A 23,187-nucleotide genomic window follows, 5' to 3' on the forward strand; every position below is an offset into this window, starting at 1 on the left:
TCTGCATTATTCAGTTTTTAAAATGTGATTTAAAATGTTATCTTCATTTAAGCCCCAAGTATACACAAACACACCCATAATTATGCATTTGTGTTTTTATTGAACACACCCTTTAACCCTCAGATGGATGGATTACACTACTTTATTAACTGAAATAACTGGAGGTCATTTATATATTATACAGGTATGCTTTATTTTAATGCCTATGTTTGTTATACCTAGACTGTTTTGTTTGTATAGTCTAATATTCTGAAATGCTGAAATGTCATTAATTATGATTTTTAATCATTTTTATTCAGAAAAGTCAGGGTTAGCCCCGAGGCTTGTGCAGCTATATATCTTGCTATTCTAGCTCTGTTAGATGTGGTTCACTGCAAAACATGTTGTAACGAGAATCACAAGTTAAAAACATACATATATTTCAGAGGTAAAAAAAAAAGTTAAAAGCTGTAGGAGCAGCAGATTGACAAGTTCCTTGTAGAAAACATTTTTTGCAATTATCAGAAAGGCACATATATACAGCTCAGCTCTTAAATAACCCTACTCTGTTGCTTGAAAGTTTAAACAGTCCCAGTGCAGGTGGAAAAAAAACTAAATGAGCCCTTTCTTTTCCTTATTTTCTCTGATATTTATTCGGTTCCAGTGTTGGTTGCTCAAATTAAACATGTCCAAAGTTAAAGATAATCAGGTCAGAGTATATACAAGTAACCTGTGCATTAAACACTGTGTTTAAACTGTTCTAGACAGACTGTTTAGACTGTTTTCTCCGCACTCGGTTCTGTATGATGTCATAAAGATGGGGTTATTCCTTTCAGACAAACTAAGTGGCCGTGCGAATGCCCAGTATGAAATAATGATTATTTTGAACTAGGACTCATGCAAAGCTACTCTAGTGGAGTAAGGAATAAAACTGTGGGGCTAGAAATAAGCAGAAGAGGTCCCCTTTCTATGATGATTTCTGGCATAAATGTCAGATATCTGGGGATTAGTTTTCTAGCTGATGGTGGGGAGTTAACGATATCCAGAGCCAGCTAAGCAGCCTGGAACCATACTTTGCTGTCATAATGATGTTTTCATAGCGGTATGTAGTGATATGTTTAGATCATACATGTTGTTGGCTTCCTTCCCAGGTTATTTAATGTCAGCTTCGTTAGTCCACAAAACATTTTTTCACCAGAATTCCCCCAAAATGCTGTGCCATGGACCCATGTTCTTTTTTTCACTAGCCACAGTTGGCGGCCATAGGTGATGACAGGAATGTAGAGTGACCAGTATTTGCCATAGTCCAACTCGACCTTATTCTCTCATGGATGACCCCGTGTCCCCTAACACCTTCACCACTTTGTTCATTTATATTTCATTTTTGTTTGAATTGTATTTAAAGTTAAACAGAAATTAATGGAGACAGAAAGCAGCAATCTGAACAAAGAACAAGAAAACTGGCACGGGTATTCTGGCGTGGCACGCAGCTGTTATACTTTCCTGTGCTTTGGCCTCAGGAAAGAGGTTTGTCTAATCAAAGATGCAGAGCTGCAGATTGGTCTATGGATCTGCTTGGCATGGCACACTCTGTACACAGCTAATCACTATCAATATAAACCCAGCCTCTTCCACGTGACCGACATGGCTGGTACTGCTTTGTAGTTGTACACATTGTACCCTTCTGACTTCAATAAAACGTCTGTCTGAATAAGATTTGGAGAGAAGGTGCATTATGCAGTCACGTTTGAGTGAAGCTTCTTCTTGCTGTCTAAGGATGTATGAAGAAAACATCATACAAAAGCCTCTATAACCTGTGAAGTCTGCTCTTCCAAGACCTCCATTTCCCTCTGGAACCACGCCAGCAGTTTTTCTGTCAAGCTTCCAGTGGTTTGGAGCTGGTTTACGACACAACCTCTCGTTTCCTCGTTTGACTCTTCTCCACTGGAAAAATACTTCCACATGTGTGTGTTTGCCTCTTCTTGCTGTTGCTGCGTGGAACAAAAAAAAAAAAAAAGCAGAACAGGACGTCTTGCAGCACAGAAATAGAGTTGTGTAACGTAATTTAAGAACATTGTGAACCAACCTTTGCTATGTGAGCCCTCAGTGAGGGCCATTTCCAGTGTGCGCTTATACTTTTATAATTTTATCTCAATATGTTAGTAATAATTTTAAATAAAGTTATTAAACAGAAAATGGGCGAGTACATGTATAAGACATAATGAACCCAAAGAGTCTGAATATGGTAATGTAGTTTACAGTAAATATGTGGGGTCAACCATCCAAAGCAGTGGTCAGGCCATGAGAGGTGAAGAAGAGTACAGGCAGGGTGGTGTGGACAGAGTGACAGAAGGATTGCTGCAAGACTGAAAGGGAAGCTTTACAAGACAGAAGCAAAACTTGCAGTGATGTATGGTTTGGAGTTCGTGGCAGAACACTGCAGGCGAAAGCGCATCAAATCCGATTTTTTTTGACCCTATGCGACCCATATGCGATCATGGTATGTCAGTGTGAACGGCACAAATCCGATATTTTCAAATCCGATCTGGGTCACTTTCGTATGTGGTCCTGAATCCGATACATATCTGATGTTTTAGAAAGCGACTGCTGCTTGAACGGTCATGTCGCATTAAATCCGTCTTTTACGTCAGTGACACAAGACAGACGCCAATTATCAGTGCCGGAGAAGCGCCCGAGAAGACATCGCGAATGCTTCCTGGCCATCCAGTGTAGATGTTAGGGAAACTGTTGAGAAGACAACGTGAACATTTTATTTGTACTGTATAATCTGCAGATTCTGACAGAAATCTGCAACTATCCTTTGAAGCACCGCTCCTCTCTAAAACAGCAATAAGGATAATTATTAGGTTATTTACATTATTATGTAAATAACAAAATAACTTAAAGCAAAAATTGGGAAACGTAAAGTCCGAAGTCTGTATATTAAGGGCCATCAGTCAAACAATACTGTTTGGTCTGGGTCTAAACGGAGCACGTTGTGTGTGACGTCTTCTTTTGCGCATGCGGGCCACTTTGAGGGTTCACACTAGAGCGCGTTTGCTGTCACATTTTATTTGTAGTGTGAACAAGCAGACAAAAAAATCGGATTTGATCAAAAAATCGGAATTGGGCATTAAGACCTGCAGTGTGAACGTAGCCAAAAAGACAGGAAGCTGGAAGAGATGAAGATGCTTAGAGTTTCATTTGGAGTTACCAGGAGAAACAGCAAGATTTGTATGTCAGATGGACGTCAGCTCGGGTGGAGCAAGTTTGCATGCAAAGTTAGAAATGGAGCAGGCAAAAGAAGATGAATATAACGCTATAAGTTCAGAAAAATGAAACATAATGTTTTTTACTGAAATATTTTGTTTTTCTCCCTTTTTACTTTAAGCAAAAATAATCTTTTTTTAAATCTAGAATTTATTGCTGTTGTGTGCACCTACATTTATTCTACTGGTTATATGAGTAATATTTAAAGTTTGTTTTTTTTTAAGTTCATGTGTCTAAAGGTTAATTGTATACTTGTAGGTGTTTTCTGTAGCTTCACGGTAGAATAGCAAAGCTGTGACACAATGAGTGCAGTGGGTATCTGAGGTAATCATTGTAATAGGACAGGAGTGTGCAGAGTGATTCTCTTCTTACTGTACATTTGAAAGTTGCCTTGCCTTTGCTCATTAAGAGTGGTAATCACCAAAGAACATGTATAGAAGAAGAATGCCACTCACCAAAACTGAAATACCAACTACATTAATGATGTGTTACTACACGTGCCAGAAGAGTAAACTGCTTTCAGATAGTTGCATTAAAATTATTTGAAGGCTCAAACACAAAAGCTATCTGCTACAGCTGGCCATACCAACACACCTGTCAATCAAAGCTGCTATGCCCCAATTTTAAGTTTAAGGAAAATCCCATATAAATGGGTAAACTAACCATAAAGTTCAAAATAGTGTTTTGCAGCAGGCTGTGAAGATGTTTATTCTTATTTGTCCTGTAAAATTGAACATTTTAACATGAGAGTTTCTAGGGATTGGCTCATTTTTAAAGTCAGTCCCCATAGGAATTAAGGGAACTGTATATTTTAGCCTCAGGGTTGCAGGTTGCTAATCACGCACCAAAACATGTTTAATATAGAGTTATTATTACAAGTAATTGCTATTTTTAATATGGGATGTGTCATTCAGCTTGCACTGTCATTCAGCCGGTTGTCATTTACCAAAAGAAAAAAAAAAACCAACTTAAGATGATGTATTGCCTGAAGTTTTTTTTAGTGTGTGGTTTACCATATGGGGTACATGATATGGGATTTAAATTAAATATGCAATTAAAATGCATAATCTTAAAACTTTTGCTAATGTGCTGGTGTGCCAAGGTTTTTAATGGTTGCAAGGGTGCATGTGAAATGTTCTTATTTAAGGCACTTAAACTACAAGACGCTAGAGCTTAAATGCACTTTGTGTGCTTAGTGCAACTAGTAAAACCACACAACCACCACAATTTCCTGGTTTCAGTAATGCTTCAAAAATACTTTCATTTCTTAATACCAGACAGAATATAGAAGATTGATGCATATTTTTTTCTTTTTTAATTATTTGTTTAGAGCAAGTCAACTTTGATTAAAACTGAATGGAAATGATCTTATATGTGATCAAAGCTCACTCACTTCCTTGGTAAATTGTGGCTGTTTACAACACTTACTGCAATACAAGCAAACATTTCAGATTTGTTGTAATAAAGCGAGTAATAACGCATTCTTCTCTTTTCTTGCAGGGGATATCATTTTCAATGCACGCTATCCAGAATTGCCTCCAGATTTTATTTTTGGAGAAGATGCTGAGTTTCTCCCTGAACCCTCTGAACTACCAGTGAGTAGAATGGAAGAATGTGAAATGTTTAATAGAGGGAAAGGGTTTTTTTATATATATAATTTTCCAGTGAGTACAGTCTTTATCACCACATCTGCTCCACACCACAACATGCATTTGCTAAATCCACCTCTGATTCATTTTTATTAATTCTGCATGTCAAATATAGGACCCATTTTCTTCAAATGGTGGATGGTCACAACCTTATTGACTGAAGTGGCCAGGAGAGGTTTAGTTCATAGTACATCTAAATTTTAGAAAAGCAAACAAACACTATGCATTTTCTGTGGATCTTGAGCCTTAGCTGTTGTAGTTATTACACTTCTTATAATTGTTTTGACTTGCTGTTTATCTGTACATCTGATCATCTCTGTGAATCTGTGATTCACTGGACAGCTAGTCTGAACAAATGAAAATGTACTGTCCATGTTTATAATGTGCCCTTTTTCATAAAGAGAGTACTTCTTTTTAGATGGACAAAATGTAATTTAAAGTTTTATTAGATTCATGTGAATGCTCTTCTTCCTGGAAATTTACCTGGACATTCTTGGTATTTGTTCAGTCATGTTTTGTTTAATTGTCATTAATTTTCCTCTTTGAAAATGGTTCCAAGAAGTCATTTTTTCTTTTTTAACCATACAATGTCAACACAGAAGTATGTGGACAGCTGCAAACGGTTTTGAGCCTAGCAGGAGAACTGGTTTTCAAGGACAGATTGCATCAGCATTGTGTAGTTTCAGATGAGGTGTGGTTGTTTGTTTTGCATATTAATAAAAGCACCACAAAATTGCATCATCACTGTAAGTTCCAGTAAATCCCAAAGGATTTTGAAAGATACAAATGAATACTTGGTCAGACTTACTGTCATGGGGTAACTTTACAGAAAGAGCGCTTTACAGCACATGTATTCTTAAAGGTTTCACAATTAAACCAGAAAGTTTAAAATTTCTGTCGCCCAAACATTAAAAGATTTCTCAGAAACTAAAATACAAGCGACAAAAGCTGCTTATGTCTTCCCAAAGATCGCTGGCTTGGAGCAAAGAATGGGTAATGATGGTAAAGAATCACTGTACTGCATTAATCTGCAAAAATCCTGATAATGTTTATAAAGGCTCTATTTTCTCAGTTATGGCAATGGCAGCTGCAGTGTTTAAAGTTGTCTTGATCTGTGCTCAATCAGCCAAGTAAGGAAATCCCAAAACGTTGATTCTGTCAGCATGGTAGCATTTTCAGTGGGAGAAAAGTTTCATCACTTCTTAGGTCACTTGGATGAGTGATAAAATGTTTCTCCCACTGAAATCGCTGTGTGCAGATGAACAGAATAAAAGTATGGGTAGTGTTTAAAGTTTAAACTTTTTTAACTTTAGCTTTTTAATACTGGACCCTACTTGAGGAGCTTGAGTTACAGTTCAAAATAATATTTCATCATACTATACTGCCCTTGGTGCAGTTTCTCAATTTGTGCTCTGTCTGAAACCCATTTCCTTGCTTTTTTAATGGCATTGTCACTTAAAACCAGCTTTCTTCTCATTGGCTGTTCCTTCCAAACAGAAGTGTTGCAGCTAATTTCCCATAGAGCATACTGTACAGTCTACTCTGTATAATTAGCATACTTTTGAGTGAATGTCTGTAGTATTTTTTTCTGTAGGTTTTTTCTTTTCTGACATAAACTTATAACAGCCAACTTAGTTGTAAACAAATGAAAATGTATGTTAAACATGGCAAAAGTAGAAATTTTCATATTTACATTGTTAAGCTGATTAAACAGTTAGGAGTTCTATCTCAGCTCGATTGGTCACTGGTTTAGCATGTCATTCCTAAATTACATTGTGGAATAATTACACCAATCTAATTTCCTGTGTTTGGATAGTCTAATATTTTGTCTTTTTATGTTATTTTCTATCTAATATATATATATATATATATATATATATATATATATATATATATATATATATATATATATATATAAGTTCTGTACAAATAAAGTTTATTATTATTAGTAATATTATTATTACCTAGCCAGGTAGAGCATGGAATGTCTACTACCAAACAGCTGTTATAGCTACAGAGCAGTTTGAGACAAGCAAATGCCTTGATATGCGGGCTGAGCTTCACAGGTGCCAGGGCATGCCGTGAAGTATTATGGTCAGTGTACTAATTTTCCACTGTGCCACTGTTATCAGAGCCCATGGCTCTGAGATGAAGAGGGTTTGTTGGATCAGGAGCGCAGTCGGGGGCATGCTCCTTGTTTACAGGGTTGTGCATTTCATCCCCCAGGGTCAAACTATTGGAGCCTAGTTTTACTGTTACTTCCTGAGGCAACTAAAGGAAAATATTAGGCCAAACGACTCGCACTGTGGCAAGATGGCAAAAGGGTGCCTCATTGTGACAACGTGCCTGAACGGCCACAGCAAATTTGGCAGCGCAGTTACATCTACACAGCTACAGATACACTCTCTGATGATTAAATTTATATCATTCTGACCCTAGGGTCTCTCGTGCACAGTAAATCACATTGTATAGTGCATGTCATCATGTTTTTGCCTGGCTAAAGCAGGGTACAATACACTAGAAAAACTTTATCATTAAACTTTTCACTGTAGTGTAGCGTTGTTCTTTCTGGGGCATTCAACAATTCAAGATCTAATTTGTACGTAACAGCAGATATCACTGTCCCAGTTTATGTATGTGACATTCAAAAATATATTTTCTGTTTAAAAATATTTAACCAACTGAGTAATCATCTCTCAATTTCAAGGCACCCATTTGGCTTTTGTGCTGCTTTATTGTTTTTAATTTAAAAATGATTACAGAACCCAGCAACAATTTGCCAAAACACACCGGATTTAATTTTGTTTGATCCAAACATAGGATGCAATCAACGCAATCACACCTAATACATTAAAAAAAGGTAATGGAGGAGGCCAAGGAGAAGGACCTAAAACTGGGGTGGGCAATTCCAGGCCTCGAGGACCGGTGTCCTGCAGGTTTCAGATCTCACCTTGGGTCATCACACCTGAATCACATGATTAGTTCGTTACCAGGCCTCTGGAGAACTTCAGGACATGTTGAGGAGCTAATTTAGCCATTTAAATCAGCTGTGTTGGTTCAAGGACACATCTAAAACCTGCAGGGACACCGGCCCTCAAGGCCTGGAGTTGCCCACCCCTGACCTAAAAGGAAGAAGCCAAACAGGGATCCAGTACCTACATAAGGCCCATGCTCAGCTACTGTGCAGCATCCGTTTTTTTTTTTCTTTTTTCTTTTTTTTAATGTGTTCTGAAATAAATGAATATGACTATAATTCTGTCATCTCCACAGCCTTTGGTAATTGCTACTAATCAAACCATTGACCTTGTACAATGATTCCTTTAAAAGTAATTTCTATTGGCATGTTTGCGTTGGGTTATTAGATGATGGTAAACACAACACAGACATGCCAATAGGGCTAGCTGGAAATGTGCAAACTTTTCTGTAGCTACTACTGGGTAGTTATCCATTGCTATTTTTGAAGCAGACTAGCATGGAGCTGCTAAATTCCCCTGCTTGTGTCAGAGTCTGGGAGAAGTGAGGGGAGTATTGCTCACTGTCTCATAAATCCAGCTGTGCACATAAGGGGAAGTACCTCCGCAGAGCCAGTGCTTGGCAGCCCACTGCTTGTTTATTTTCTCACTTATAGTCTTGCTGCGTTTTGCACTTCATGCTTTCATAATCCTCCTTCGTCTGTTTCTCTGCCTGAGATTCCCACTCCCTCCTTTTTCCTCTATATTTTCAGTAAGTACATCCCCCTCTCAGTGTTAAAAAACTCGATTCTGTGGAGTTCATTAATTTCCCCCTCATATCTCTTACCGTCTGGCCGTGGGAATTTAGATTGTTAAAACTGATTGTTATCTGAAAAATATTATTTTGATATATAAAACTGTGACTTATCATTAGAGTAACATGTTTTTATGAAAATAAATAACTTTGCACTTATAATAAGGAGCAAAACATTTTTGTGTGACACTGTCTCTTAATATCTCTTGGTGCTTGTGAGTTCTACTTCAAGTGGACTATGTTTCTAGCCATTGTTATCCAGGGGGTAAACATTGGGCTAATTTTAGGTCCTCTGTCAGTGGCTGGTTGAATTCCTGATGTCTCAGCAACACATTGCTCTTGTTTACAGCCAGTCAAGGGTATCATTAGCTTCTCTGTTTAGGCTTGTGTTTTTCCCTGCTGTCACCAGGCCTTGAGTAGGTTTATTATCCATGTTTCTGTTTAGACAGAGAAATGTATTGTTGTTGCAAAAGAAAAGGGAGGACTAAAACATGATGCATGTGCTACACAGTAGATGATCAGTAAGGTTTGGTAATATTATATGCACGTTAGAAACTGCATAACATATTCTAAAGTCTTGAGTGAAAATGTTTCCTTTTAGACAATTAGGCTCCTACTTAACTGCGGTTTTAGCCTGATCACATCATTGTGAAAGCATGCCTAAGATAACTTATCACCACAACTTCATGTATTAAAACTTCCTTTTGGAGGTGACGATAATACATGCTTAAATCGTTGCCTGCTCTCTCGTTACTGTGAAGTGCTAGCAAGTCTCAAAATGTCCACTCACCCAAAGATGTTTTTATGGAAAAGAAATTCAACTCTTATTAAAGGCTTGTCCCATTTCGTCGAACATTTTATAATGGTCTCAATTTTAACCGTTCATCTAAAAACCTAAGGAGTAAAGTTGTATCTAAATAGATGAAATGAATGAACCATTTCAAAAGCTGCATGTACATAGAATCACCAGTGAAATCTCGTAAAAACATTCGAAAAGTTTGGTGACTTTATCCAAAAACATAATTTTGCAATCATTTTTCTTGACAGATTGTACTTCTCTTACGACTGAGGGTCAAGTCTGAGAGAAGTTTCCAACTGACCTCCTTAGAAATGCTTTTTTTTGTACAATAACATATCTATTGGACCAATATACATTTATCTTCTTAAGCTACAGACCCTTGAAGCATGAGGTTTGGGGCTTTTTAATTTGTGCTGTTTTCACCAGTGCTTATGATCCCTCATGCATTCAAAATTAGATGGGTGGATTAACTTTTCACTCTGTTAAAAACAGCAAAAAGTCACATGAAGTACTCACAAAAACTGATGGCAAAACGTCTCAAATTATTTTCTAGCCAAAACGTGTCAGTTTTATCCACATAGCAATGCTGACTTATTGCTATGGACAGCACGTTATCATTAACTTTTGTTTTAGTTTTCATCTCAACATTCAAAGAGGAGTCTCAAATTATTAACCTTGTCAATTTGGAAGCTGATCTGATATCTATAGCTTTAAGGTAACCTAAAACTTTTAAATGTTAGACTCAGATCCCCAGTGGCCAAGCAATCCATTGCAAGCAGCACTTTGAGTTCCGTTTTAACAGAAAGAGACCTCTGGCAGAGGTTAGTGACTGTTGTACTTACTTGAGGAAACTCTAGGAGCCTTGCCACCTTTAGAAGGTATAGCAAGTCAAACATGGACTACAAAGGCAGCAATAACAAAGTAATCCTCAAACCTCTGCAATTGTTAAAAAAGGCCCTTCCAAGAGTTTTAACCACAATGGATGATGAATGAAAGAGACTTTAAATATCCCTGCTGGATGATGAGAGGCCATATGTCCCACAAATAAGCCATTTATAGCCGAACAGTTCCATGAGAATATGAGAAAAGTCTGTCACAAATTTATTGAGGTTCGCTGTTATATTGTTGTTAGGGTGCAAGGGTTGACTGGAAACTACAGATGTAGGCTAAATAGCATCCAGACCATTGCTAATTGGCCACCAGGGCTGCTCCCTGCCTCAGCGTGCTTTGAAACTCTTAGTGGGTTGTTTTTTAACTGGTCAGTCATGTTAGCCCTCATACTAGTTTCATGACTCTAATTACTGTATGTCAAAGCAATGGAAAGTCATCTGCCAGTCTAATGGGTTTATTTTGGGCTCAGAGGGAGCCATTGTTCCTTTCAACATGGAGATAAATCTTAAGTCGGCCTATGATTGCCACCGCAACACTTAACCACACTGACACATTCATGACTGTTTAACCTAAAGATTTAATTGGGAAGGAGGCTTATCGGAGATTACTGATACTATGGCGAGCATGTCGAGACTGTATAACACGCCACTTTGACTTTACTATGGAGATGACTAAAACACCCTAAAATATCCTTAACTGAATTGGCTTATTTGGGTGGCCTCAATACACTGCAATATAGATATAAACAAAAGTAATACACTTGAATACAACTAACATTTAATGCAGCCAGCAATCTGGACTGAAGCTTTGTCTGACCTCCATCAAGAGGTGAAGGGTTTTTTTTATTGGAATTATGTGTATTTGTTACTAGATTTGCATATTTTGTACTTTGTATGTTCATTTTGACATATGGTCTGACAAAATAATGCCCTGTTGGTTTCTGGCTTTTCATTGGATATTAGATATTAGATTCATTGCATTAACCTGTAATCGTTTGTGATGTTTTAAGATGACTGGCCAATAATCTGCCCTCTCCCAATAATAATAATTATTACTATTATTATTGTTGTTGTTGTTCCTAAGGACCTCAGATGATTGAGATTGCTCTAAGCAATCTCAACGTTGTGAGACCAATTTGGCATTGTGTATCCTGATTCAGTTTACTTAGCGCAAAAGTCCATCTACAGTCACAATAATTGAGTCCCTTTACTGACCAAAGATGGACAAACTTAACTGCTTGATGCTTGTAAGAGATTGCACCAAAACAGGAAAGGAATGCTCTGTTATTTATATTTAGAAGCACATTTACTGCCTTTCCACAAATGCAGTGCAAGTGCCCCAAGTACCGTAATTGTCGGGCTATAAGCCGCTACTTTTTGCACAAGCTTTGAACCCTGCGGCTTTTAGTCAGGTGCGGCTTTTCTATAGATTTTCCATGATTTTTGTGATATCGTAAGACGATTTGTTTTGTTTGTTCCGCTGTTGTACGGCACTACGTTGCCTGGCGGAAGGATCGGGGTTCAAGAGTGGTATGTTGGTCACATGTCCATCCGCCAGGCAACATAGTGCCGTACAAGTAGCGCGAAAAACAAACTTCAAAGTAGCGCTATGCGTTCAGCAGGAGTCGTGGATGACGAGCGGCGATAAACTTGCGAAAAGCAAGTTGTGCTCAACTCTACCGGTGGATTCTGACAGCGTGGAAAAGTGTGCAAACATCCACGATCACCAACGGATTTCGAAGGGCTGGACTGCTGCATGATGAAGAGGAGGACACCGCCACGGCCCTTCAGAGGGTGTTCGACTCCGACACTGACAATGACAATGAGGATTATCTTTGGTTTTGAAAGTGACAACGAAGGAAAGAAGCTGAGAGTGGATGACAAAGCCATCCTGAGCCTGTTCGTTTCCGACACTGGAGAAGAGGACTTTGGTGGTTTTAGTGCGCAGGAAGATGGTGGTGAATGACTGACTTTTCTTCTTGTTAAAGCCGTGTCACTGCACCTGAGCCTAAAAGGTAGTCTGAATCTATTTTTCTGGTGTGCTGTAGGTTACTGTTATGTACTACATTTGTTACTCATTTATGAAGCACAGCACATGTGCAAATATGTACCCATAACTTGATTTTCAAAATATTAATAAAAGGGGTGTGTCTCCAAACAGCCATCTCTTTCCTGACAATTCGCTTTGTGCATATTCTCTTACATATGATAAGTCAATATTGAAACACCTGCGGCTTTTGGTCAGGTGCGGCTAATGTATGTACAAAACAGGATTTTCCCCTGATTTTAGCTTGTGCGGCTAATATTCAGGTGCGCTTTGTAGTCCGGGAAATACGGTATTTTAAATTAATTTTTCTTAACAGAAAGTTCCATTAAAATCAACATGTCATTACTACGAATTATCATGAAAGAACATGCTATTGAATAAAGAAAATAAACTTGCAAAACCAAAGATAACTACAATTCCTTCAAAGACTAAATTCTCGTAGAAAAGCCAGCAAGTCATAAGTGTGCCATAAGTAAGTGCAGTCATTTGAGAATGGGTTAGTCCTGGGGGCAATCTTCAGAGAATACTTGAATAGTTCCTAGTGTTTGTCTTGAGATGCCCATTCTGAATTTTGGGGCTCTAATTTACTGGCCTAGAGTTGGAACCGTTAACATCAGCAACTTTACAAGTGACAACAATGGAAAGTTCACCAATGATTGTCAGAAGCAGCCCAAAGATTTTGTCTGATTTTCTTCTGACTGAAATGACCTCATCTTCTTAGCAATGGTGCCTAATAATCAGTTCTCTAAGACTGGCGAGATCAGAACGAAGACTAGTTCTAAAAAAAACTCACACCAGTAAAAAAAGATCTAAACGCTGCTGTTATGGTCATGTCCACCTTAAGATTAAACATAAAAGCACTTAAAATAAATTTCTTATCAAGATTTCAAGAGAAGATCAGTTTCTGGCTTATCTGTGATAGCGGATCGTGTTTAGAGCAGGGGTGGAGAGCTCAGAGAAGTGGAGTTTGGAAAGACGTGTTAACCTAACATGGTGACAGGAATACAGCGGAATAGGTCTGCCCACGGGTTGCTGGGAAAAATGACCAGAAAGGAGGAAATGACAAAGACAGAGAGCGGAAGGGAGGGAAGGTGGAGAGCAATACCATTTTAATTCCTTACGTAGGTTATGTTGCATCATACATTTTTTCTTCCCTAATTCACCAAGTGATGGCAACACACTGGACTTCAGTGTTTGTACAAATGTTTGTATGGAATGCCCCCCCCCCCCCCCCCCCACCTCCCTTTTCTGAAAAAAACAAAAGATAAGGAAAAAAACTTTAAAAGCATTGAAGCTGATTGGGTAATAGTTTGAAGTTGTGTATTCAGTGCGCATGCTGTAGCATGTCTGGGTATGATTGTCGTGATGCTGCATTTTGCTTGTGGCTGATCTGTGATTGTGGTGCGCTGTTCTGTAATCTTGAATTCTTTACCACCCATTCCCTTCACATAATTTGTTGTACATAGTCAGCATGCACACCCACATCTAGAGTGAGTTATAGGTATTATAATAATAATATTGCAACATGAGAAGCCTTAAAAGGTTCTCTGTGTTTTGGCCCCAGAAAATATAAATCATGGTCTTCTCAGATCACTGACAGTGATTTGAATAAACAGCACAAAATGTTCCCGTTCACTCATACTGACATCAGATGGAGCAAGACAACCCACTGTGGGGCAAAAATGTTTTGGTGTGTTTCACCACTGATGGCTGCAGACAGTATTGTTAGACTCTGCATCTGTTAACCCATTCAGCTACACGAGTAATCGGCTTCCCTACTCTGTCCATTTACGACAGCAAAAGCAAATCTGAAGGTGTCATTGGCCAATGAAATAACAAAACTCTTTATCTTCTTTAACCTATTGTGATACGGGGAGTGAGCTTGCACCATGTAAGAACAGTCATCTCTAATGGTTCCTCTCTTTTTTACTCAACTAATGCTACCATTTGTTGGCCCCTGTTTCCCCCTTTCTTTGTGTGTAATAATTTCTCTGGTCTAGACTTGTCCAGTGATGCGTGCAGGTACGAAACTTTTGGGAGTTCCCCTGCATTCTGAATCTTTCCCATTCTACATATGCCTGAGAGCATGGGTTAGCCGTGATAGCCTCTCTGCACACGGCTTCAACATGTTTCCACTTAACCTTTTTGCAGTACTCTGCTGTGCGGTTCAAAGGTTGGCTCTTTCTTGTTTCTCTGGAAATCCCACATATTTTGGAACTGTTGAAGTGTAAGGATATCTCGTTTGGCTCTGTTCCCTCTAATTGGACTGGACTGTGTCACCTGTAACTGAGAAAATATTAAAAAAAAAAAAACTAAATAGGCTATTCTGGTCAGGAAATAAATATAGCTATTTAGTGTATTCATCTGTCCCCTTTGCTCCAGTTGTAATGATAGTTCAGCTAATGATAGTGCTGGTGGAAGTCTAGCTGCCTCTCAATTACCCCAGTTGAGTAAGATATTTAATTTTTGATAAACCTCATCTTGTATTCATGCAGGGCAAGAAAGACAGACGTATTGTCTGACAAACCCATACTTAAACTAATTTCTGTTGGTCTCTTTTGGTAAAACAGGTAACTCACCAGTGTATTACTGTTGTTTTCCACCCTTTTAATTTGGAGCAAGCATTTAACTGTTTACGCTGCGGGCATTGTACAGATTCAAGAGAGATGCCTGAGTAGAATCTGGGGTTGTGGACTTGAAAGGCTGAAGGCACAAGTGTTTAAAATATTCTATATTTTTTGATTTGTCAATAAATATCGTGAAAACACCAAAGTGGACAAGTGACTCACCCAAAGATCTAAATAAAAATGGATGTAGCCACATTACACATTGATTTTTGTTTTGAAGCCTCATTGTTAGCATTTTGGTCACTGTCATGTTGATTTCTAAAGGCTAAAGGGACCGTATTTGGATTATAGGGTGTAGTGTCACCTTTATATTTTTCAATTAAAGCTTGCAAACCTGGCTAGTGTGCTACACTTATAGATACCAGATAATAATTGCTAATTAACAGGACTAATCAAATGCTCAAATTTCAGTCACCATAACTAGAGCGTAAACTCTTTTTTCTTTTTTTTTAGACAGTCTGTATTGCATACCTTTCTATTTTATAGTTAATATCACCAAAACTCTTCAAAAGGCTCGAATGGATGCATTATTTGTTTATTTTAAATAAAGTAACCAGTGTTTTTCCAGCTGGGATCGGGTCAGTACTCTGTATCAGAAAATTGCATCCCTAAAAATAGGACATTTTATGATTACATCGTATTTTTGTGCTCAGGGAAAAGTGCAGAATAGATTAGCCTTGGTTTTAATCTTTTTACTTTATTTAGTAGCAATAAGAAACATGTACACGAACGTGTAAACGTGTGTGTGCCCCCCCCGGCCACCTTCCCAAAAAATTAAGACTCCTGAGAGAAGATGAGGACTTACACAATGAGGCATTGTATCAGGACAACTCCCATAAAAAATGGAGTGTGAAGCCAATCTAAGTGTTCGACTTCTCCCATCTAGGAAAAGGAAACATTCCCAGCATCACGTTACCCTCTGGTAATACTGCATGCCAAGCATTGATGAGCGCTTCCTATCTGCTGCTCCAACTCGTCCCCTGTTACTGTTTTAACAAAGAAACTCAGATGGCCCATAAAGCTACATTATGTCAACTTGTGCATAGTGTACCAACTGTTGCTCCCGCTTCCTTCCTGCTGTTGGGAATAATGGGTTCCAGCTTTTATTGGAGTTTATTATCGGCAGCGCTCACTGACAGGTCTGGGAATGCTTTTCATGTGCAGGGTATTGTTTGCAACCAGAGACTGATGAAGGAAAGGGGTGCTGGCTATTCCTAAACACTAGCTGATGTATGAAACAAATGCCAAGACTTAGATGGGACAGCGGTCTCAGCCCTCACGGTGGATTGGTGAACCACATTAAAAGTAGTCAGAAAAGTGCTATTTCTGTCAACAAGTTGCTCTGTGTTGGACACAAACCGCACAGATCACAGTGAAGGAAAATACACTGGGCTGAGAATGCCAAGTGTCTTCAACACATGACAAGAGCAATTTAGCATGATCTTACACTTGGCACTCTCCGGGGGCGAAACAGGGTGTGAGCCCACACTTGAATTAGCGACTAACAGAGATTAATTTAATACTTGGGAGTTTTTTAATGCCTCACACTTTCAAGTCTACAGCGATTTATTGGATCAGGTTGCCAGCATCTATAAAAATCACATTTAAGACGTAAAAACAAATATCTTCTCTTGGCCTATATAATTATCTTGCATTTTCAGATGCCAGTCCCTCTCTTATTGGCCTAAGATAAATATTGGATCGAAGATGGTACAGACGGATGGCACAGGAAGACATAATTCTGTCAACTTGGGTCTATTCAGTGTGAAGATGCCCAATTTAGGTGCACATTTTGTTCTTAAGGAAAACACTTATTTTTTGTTGAGTTCTTTCCTTATGCTCAACATATGTACTGTGCTACACAGGCAAATATACTCCGATTGCTGTTATTATATGAACTATGTTGTTTCTCTTGAGTAATATGTTACAACCCAGCTTGCAAGGTGCTGCATAAGATGGAGCCTGACACTATAGAGTTTTTATAAAGCAGTTTTATTTAAATTTCTGGATAAATTAAAATGAAAACACTGGGTTTCCTAGCTCAGAATGGGCCTTCCTACGCTGAATTTAATCGGGCCACTTCATTTACAAAAAAATAGTGATTCTAAATATTACATGTGAGTTATAGTTTTAGATTCCTTCTTGTCAGCCAAATTATTTCCATTTTTCTCACCAGGGAGAACTTTTTAACATTTGGTGAGCTGTCCCTTTAAAGGGTCAGATTACTGGGGGGGGGCTATCAGAACAAATTGACATGCTTTAAATATTAAAAGACACACTAGTTTTTAATATTGTATATTCCTACAGTGCTTCCTTTGCCCCCATTTCTGAAAGAATTCATTTTAGTTCAGGCACTGTGTGTGGATCAGGATTTTATCAGATTATCGTTTTTGTTTTAAAATTTGGAAATTAGCAGTAAACATGAGAGCTTTAAAGTAAAAGTGTGCTTAAATTAATCTTGATCGAATGGGAAGCATTTGATTTACTGTTTTGTAATCGTAGAGTCATCTGTCTACAGTCAATAGAAGCAGGAAAACATGATAAAACGCTCTTTTTTGTAAGCTTGGAAGTTTTAAAGTATAGTTTATGGGCTGTACAGAAAGCAGAAAATTGATGTTAGCGTCAGCAGCTCCAGTTATAATTTTATTAGCCAATTCAGATTATTTATTTTTTATTCTTTTCTAAATTTGACCGGCTTAAACTGATTATTCCACATTCCAGATTTCTTGTTTGCGCTACATAAACAAAAGTCAACTTTTTATTCATTTTATTTTTATAATAAAAGAAATTAGTGAACTTCAGTTTCCCCCAAACTGCTTTAAGTTACAAAATGTTCTTACAAAAAAGCTCTCCTGCTGAGGGAGGTATAAGAAAAAGGTAATTAACTGAAAATGACTTACAATACACTAGGGATGGGAACTGAGAATGTTCCCAGGAGAACAGTTCCTTGGAATCGTTAGTCTGCCTGCCTGTCGATCCCGCTTATCGGTTCTTGCACTCTTGCTATGATCAGCTAATTTCAGTTCGTGTGTCAGAGGATGAAAATAGTGGTGCAGACTACAGGTTGGATATGAACATTACTTTTGTTTTTATTGCACAAAAACACGAGAGTGTGATAGTAACGTGGAGACTGCTGCAGGATGAAAACAACTGCATTATAATGCTAACACACCTTCAGTTCTTTGCAAGCACCTGCATAGACAACATGCAAACCCTAAGCTAGCCTAGAACCCAGAATGATGTTAAAGCTGAGTAAATGCTGAGTATGTGCTGGTTTTCATCTGAGTGTGTTTCAGATCATTTCAGAGAGTAACATGAAAGTAACATAACGAGTATGTTACGGCCCTAGCTGGGCCTCCTGATACTGCCCTTGTGTGGGTGTGGTGTTTTTCTCCGCCTCCTCCTCTTTTGCTCCACCCCTCTGTCTCTCTCTTGCTCTTCTCTCTCCTCATTTACCACCTGGGCCCAGTCAGCAATCACCTCTCGGAGGTCATATAAGCTGGGGATGAGCTGTGAGCAGGGTGTGGGGTGTTCTCTGGTGTCTCTGTTTTGTGTGTAGTTAGCCTGCCTGAAGTGTGGAGTTGTGGAAACAGCATAGCTGCTTTACGTGAGTAGTGTGGGCTTGTGGGCCTTGGCAGCAGTAAGCCAGCTGCTGTTAGTGACAGGGTGAGCTTGTGGGCCCCTGGAAGTGCCTCCTCGTGGTGTGGAGTTTTTGTTTGGTTGTTGTGTTCTTTGTTGTTGCAACCTTTTTTCTCTTTTTCCAAGTGTTATTGGTAAAACGGCGTTGCCGGCTCTTTATGTTAAGATGATCTATAATAAAGACTATTTTATTTATTAAAAACACTGGTCTGTTTTCCTTTCATTCTGTTCTGGACTCATTTGTTACTGGTCCCCTCACTCGCATGCCTAGACCCTTTTGGGGGGAACGTAACAGAGTAGTATAACGAATGTCTTTCTTCTGGGTGTAATTAAGAAACGTACTTTGTTACTTTTAAGAAAAGTGTTTTGTGTAAAATGTGTAATACCTTTTTTACTTTACTTTGTTTGAGTAATGACCTCAACACTGACCACTACAAAGACAGGAAATACCTCTAACATTCACAAACATGTGACCACACAGCTTGTAATTATTTGCATGAAATGTAATGTCTTTGATGTGCTGCTTAGAGATGATGGTGATAATGAGCCAAAGAGAATGGATAAGTGATATTGATAATGGAATCACTAAATTCGTATTAATTCCCATCCCTACAGTACAACCCCCTTTACCTAAAATATCCATGTTCAGCAAGGTGAAGGTGTCTTAAGTGTATAATTATGTTCGTTGTTACAAACATTTAGCGAGCACTGTCTGCATGTGACTATTTCCTGTGCTGCTCTGCGCATGTTGCAGATCCATGAGAAGACTGGCTAATAATTGGATATACATGAGACTGAATGGCCAAAACCGGAAATCATGCAATCCTGGTCCCCGGCCATCGTTCAGCTCTTAAAACCTGTTGGTTTCCATAATGTTGTGGATAGAATTGGAAGTAAAAGATGATTCACTGAGCCCTCAGTTCCTTAGATACTAAATCAAATCATCAAGTTCCACAGCTCACAAGGCAGCCTGTCAAAAAGCTGACAAATAGATTTATAGTGAGAATTTTTCATAGCCACGACTGTCCAACCACGCTGATGTTACAACCTTCCTCTGATGAAGGCCACAATACCGAAACATTAGAGTACTTGTTGACATTCCAGGAAAGGACTTTGGTCAACTTTTATCTTATTTTTTGTGTAAGTGCCGCTTGTTAACTCTGGAAGTCTGATAAATGTATTTGATACTATATTTGAAACGTTCTCAAATTACCATTCTTTGCCAGAGAGATCAAAGTTACTGGTCCTCCTGCTGAGACGTTAGATATCAGAGAACAGAAGCTCCGTTTGCAGAGCAACTATTTTAAAAGTAGGCCCCGTGGATTGCAAGTTCTCTTTATGGACTCTTTGATTTAATTTAAGGACAAGCTGTTCTTTTCATTTTTTTTTCATGCGTAAACCCACACACTGCCCGTTTAATTTAACAAGCTGTAATTTGAGTAAATTAATCAATAGGCAGAAAGAAGTAGCATTTTCTTTTAAAAGGCATAGTGTTCTATAATATTTATGTCTAAGCTATTTTGACTGTATTTTCAGCATTGACTTGGACACGCTGACACATGAATACCTCCAAAATGCTAAATCCTAATGCTAATCCAATATATTTTTAATCTGCAGTTTTTAACATTGATATTGAATCAAGTCCTAATATCTTAAGGTAATACGATTATAAATAGCTTCCTTTACAGATATGAGCTCTTTTCAAAAATGGAAGGTATCAATTTTTATTTATTAAAGGTGACTGGTTTTATCATCAGCCAAGGTTAGGCTTAATCTTTTGACACAGGTTTAGCCACTGTGTTGTGACAAAATAATTGGATTATAAGGTCCAGATTGAACTGGGGACTATTGTTGAGACCATGATAGCTACCCCCTGTGGTTAAAGCCCTAAGAAAGATGTGTGACTTCAATACAGACTGATCTAGAGGGCATATAGATGGATATTTCCCCCCACTTCATCTCATCAGATGTTCAATCTTAGCTTTCAAATAGCCTAGATTGTGACTATTGCATCTTTTGTTTTTTGCTGTTTTTTTTCCCCATGTATCAAATCTGTACATTTTCCGCAGGGCTTATCCTATTCATGAAAAAAAAATACACATAGATTTCTTTTGGCACACACAGCCTTCAGCAGAGCGTGTAAAATCAATTCAGTGAAGAGTCTGTACAGACTCTCATGTCTACACACACAGACACACACATTGCAACACATGAACATTGCTTTTTGGCTCAGTGCTTTTCATTCTGCTTGCGTCTATGTTTGACCAATGTTTTTCTGCAGCATTCAAGCTCTACCTTGTTAACTCAAAGTCAGAACATTCGAACAATATGAGACAAAGACAAGTGCACTCACTGTTTTTAACTATACATTTTTTAGCCGCCCTAACAGCTGGGTTCAGAAGCAGTGCTGGATGCTTTGTTGGTCAGACCATAAGTTAGTTTAACACTTTGATTCAGTCTAAATTATCTCAATTATAGTACCTCGGTTAAATATATTTCTGCTCATTGCATGAGTAAAATTTTGGTGAGATTTTGAATGCCATGAATGTAAAACAATTTTGATTAAAGTGGACTGAGTGCATTAAAATATGCTACAGCTTTTCCCCAGAACATAAGAATATAATGTTTAGATTCCCTGAGTATTCATTTGCACCACCAGCAGCTTAAAGCTTTTATGAAGCATCAACTGAAAGGTTTGCCACTGAAATTGGTGATCTTTTGACATTCGACTTCAATGAAATGTATAACAAAGCAGCGTGTTCACCAGTGAAATATCTTAGCATCTTTCAATGTGTTTTCTAAGGTTAGAAGATGTCATTGAAAAGGTCATTTCCAATGGCCTTCAGAGGATGAATCCTCTGGACGGGAAAAACTAAATCTGGTTGTTTAGAAATCTATGGGAAAACAGTCCTCTGCTACCTTGATTTGTGACTTTGGTAGACACTTTTCTGATGAGGTTATTGGCTTCAATCACCAGTTTCAAGTGCTCATTTTGCAAATTATGGTCCCCACTGGAGTCAAAAAAGGAGCAGTGTATACTTTAGAATTGAGAATGCAGAGTCCCTCAGTTTCTCAGTCACATCGATGCCTCGCTTGTGATACCTGGGCTCAAAAAACAGAGATGCCGACTACAATAATGCTCAATCTGGGGCTTCGTACTGGGACTTTACAAACCATTGTGTGACCTCCAGGTTGCTATTTTTATCTTTTATATACTTCTATGATTTTCAAACATGCATACCAGGCGGACCTGCTGGTGTGAACACAAACATCTGAGCCAGTCTGACTGGGCATTAAATGATTTTGTGCAAAAGGGCAACTATAAACAAAAACCCAAAGTGATTCGCTCAGAATGTTGAAAGTGCGTGTGTTGAAACACTTTTAGGCTTTATGGGCAACAAATTTTGCACAGAAATTACAACAACAGGCTCTCTATATTGTAAGGTAAAGACCCTACAATAATACAAAGAAAACAGAAAAACCCAACAATCATATGATCATATTATGAGCAAGCACTTTGGCAACAGTGGGAAAGAAAAACTCCCTTTTAAGAAGAAGAAACCTCCAGCAGAACTGGGTTCAGGGAGGCACAGCAATGTGCCGTGACCGTTTGGGGTGAGGCAGGTAGAAACTGTGACATATATTCATAACATAACTGTAGCAGCTTTGTAGTATCCATGATCATTTTCACTTTGGAGTGTTCCTTACAAAACCAGCTAAATGAATGCCTGAGCACAGAGCAGTTTTATGCAGGGCAAAGTCAACCTTTTCAGCAGCAGTCTCTTTTACCTGGGAGCCACCCAACAGAAGCTCAGCCCTTGTGTCATTGGCCAATGAATAGCTCCACTGAAGGAGAGGTTAAGTACTAAGCTTGAGGGCACCTTAACTGTAATTACTGAGGGAGTGTTTCTGTGAAATAGCCTGTCTTATTGCTTTGCTTTTTCTCAACAGCAGTTCTGTGGTATGTTTATCACAGCTGTCTAATCTTAAGACTGATTAAAAAATACTTTTCTCTCACTGAGTTTACTTCACATGTTTATTATTACCTATCACAGGGAGTATAAATTCCTAGGCTCAGTCCAGTTTCTTTGGCCTTGGACTGCTTGCCTGAGCTCTTTAGCCTTCTTTTTTCCCCCTCTCCCTACCCACCCACTCACCTCCTATCCCTCCTCCCTCCCTCTCGCCCTCCTCAGTGGAGCTTCGCTGATATTCTGTGTCACAATCCTGACACAGCACTTCTTCAGTCTCTCCTCGGTTTCAGCTCCCTCCTACCCCTAGGCACTGACTGCCTCTTTTGGACAATGCCCATCCTTGTTTTCATCTCCCCCTTATTTCGGGAATCCCGGCATTGCTGGTAACCACTGGTGGGTCAGGACAATGAGGTCACCGTCTCTGTTTAGCCTGCCCTTGCCATTCCTCCTCCCTTGACAAAAAGAGGCTGTGGTTTGCTGTGAAACAATGAAAGCCTTCTCCACTGGACTGCCAGGAGGGAGACAGACAGTTGAGGAGACAAGCTAATGCA

The 23,187-nt window shown here is 38.8% G+C and overlaps 1 protein-coding gene across 1 annotated transcript in view; it reads left to right on the forward strand.

The window, feature by feature from the left end:
• The window catches only part of babam2 (BRISC and BRCA1 A complex member 2), a 118,604-nt gene that overhangs the window by 10,911 nt on the left and 84,506 nt on the right, over positions 1-23,187 (forward strand). Inside the window, exon 4 of the mRNA XM_085390978.1 lies at positions 4,750-4,844. Within this exon, the coding sequence (XP_085247104.1) occupies positions 4,750-4,844 (95 nt within the window). The remainder of the gene's footprint in view (positions 1-4,749; positions 4,845-23,187) is intronic.

Source organism: Rhamphochromis longiceps, linkage group LG19, assembly GCF_057381845.1.
Source record: "Rhamphochromis longiceps isolate RC_006_pf linkage group LG19, R_longiceps_female_GT1.1, whole genome shotgun sequence".
Classification (NCBI taxonomy): Eukaryota; Metazoa; Chordata; class Actinopteri; order Cichliformes; family Cichlidae; genus Rhamphochromis; species Rhamphochromis longiceps.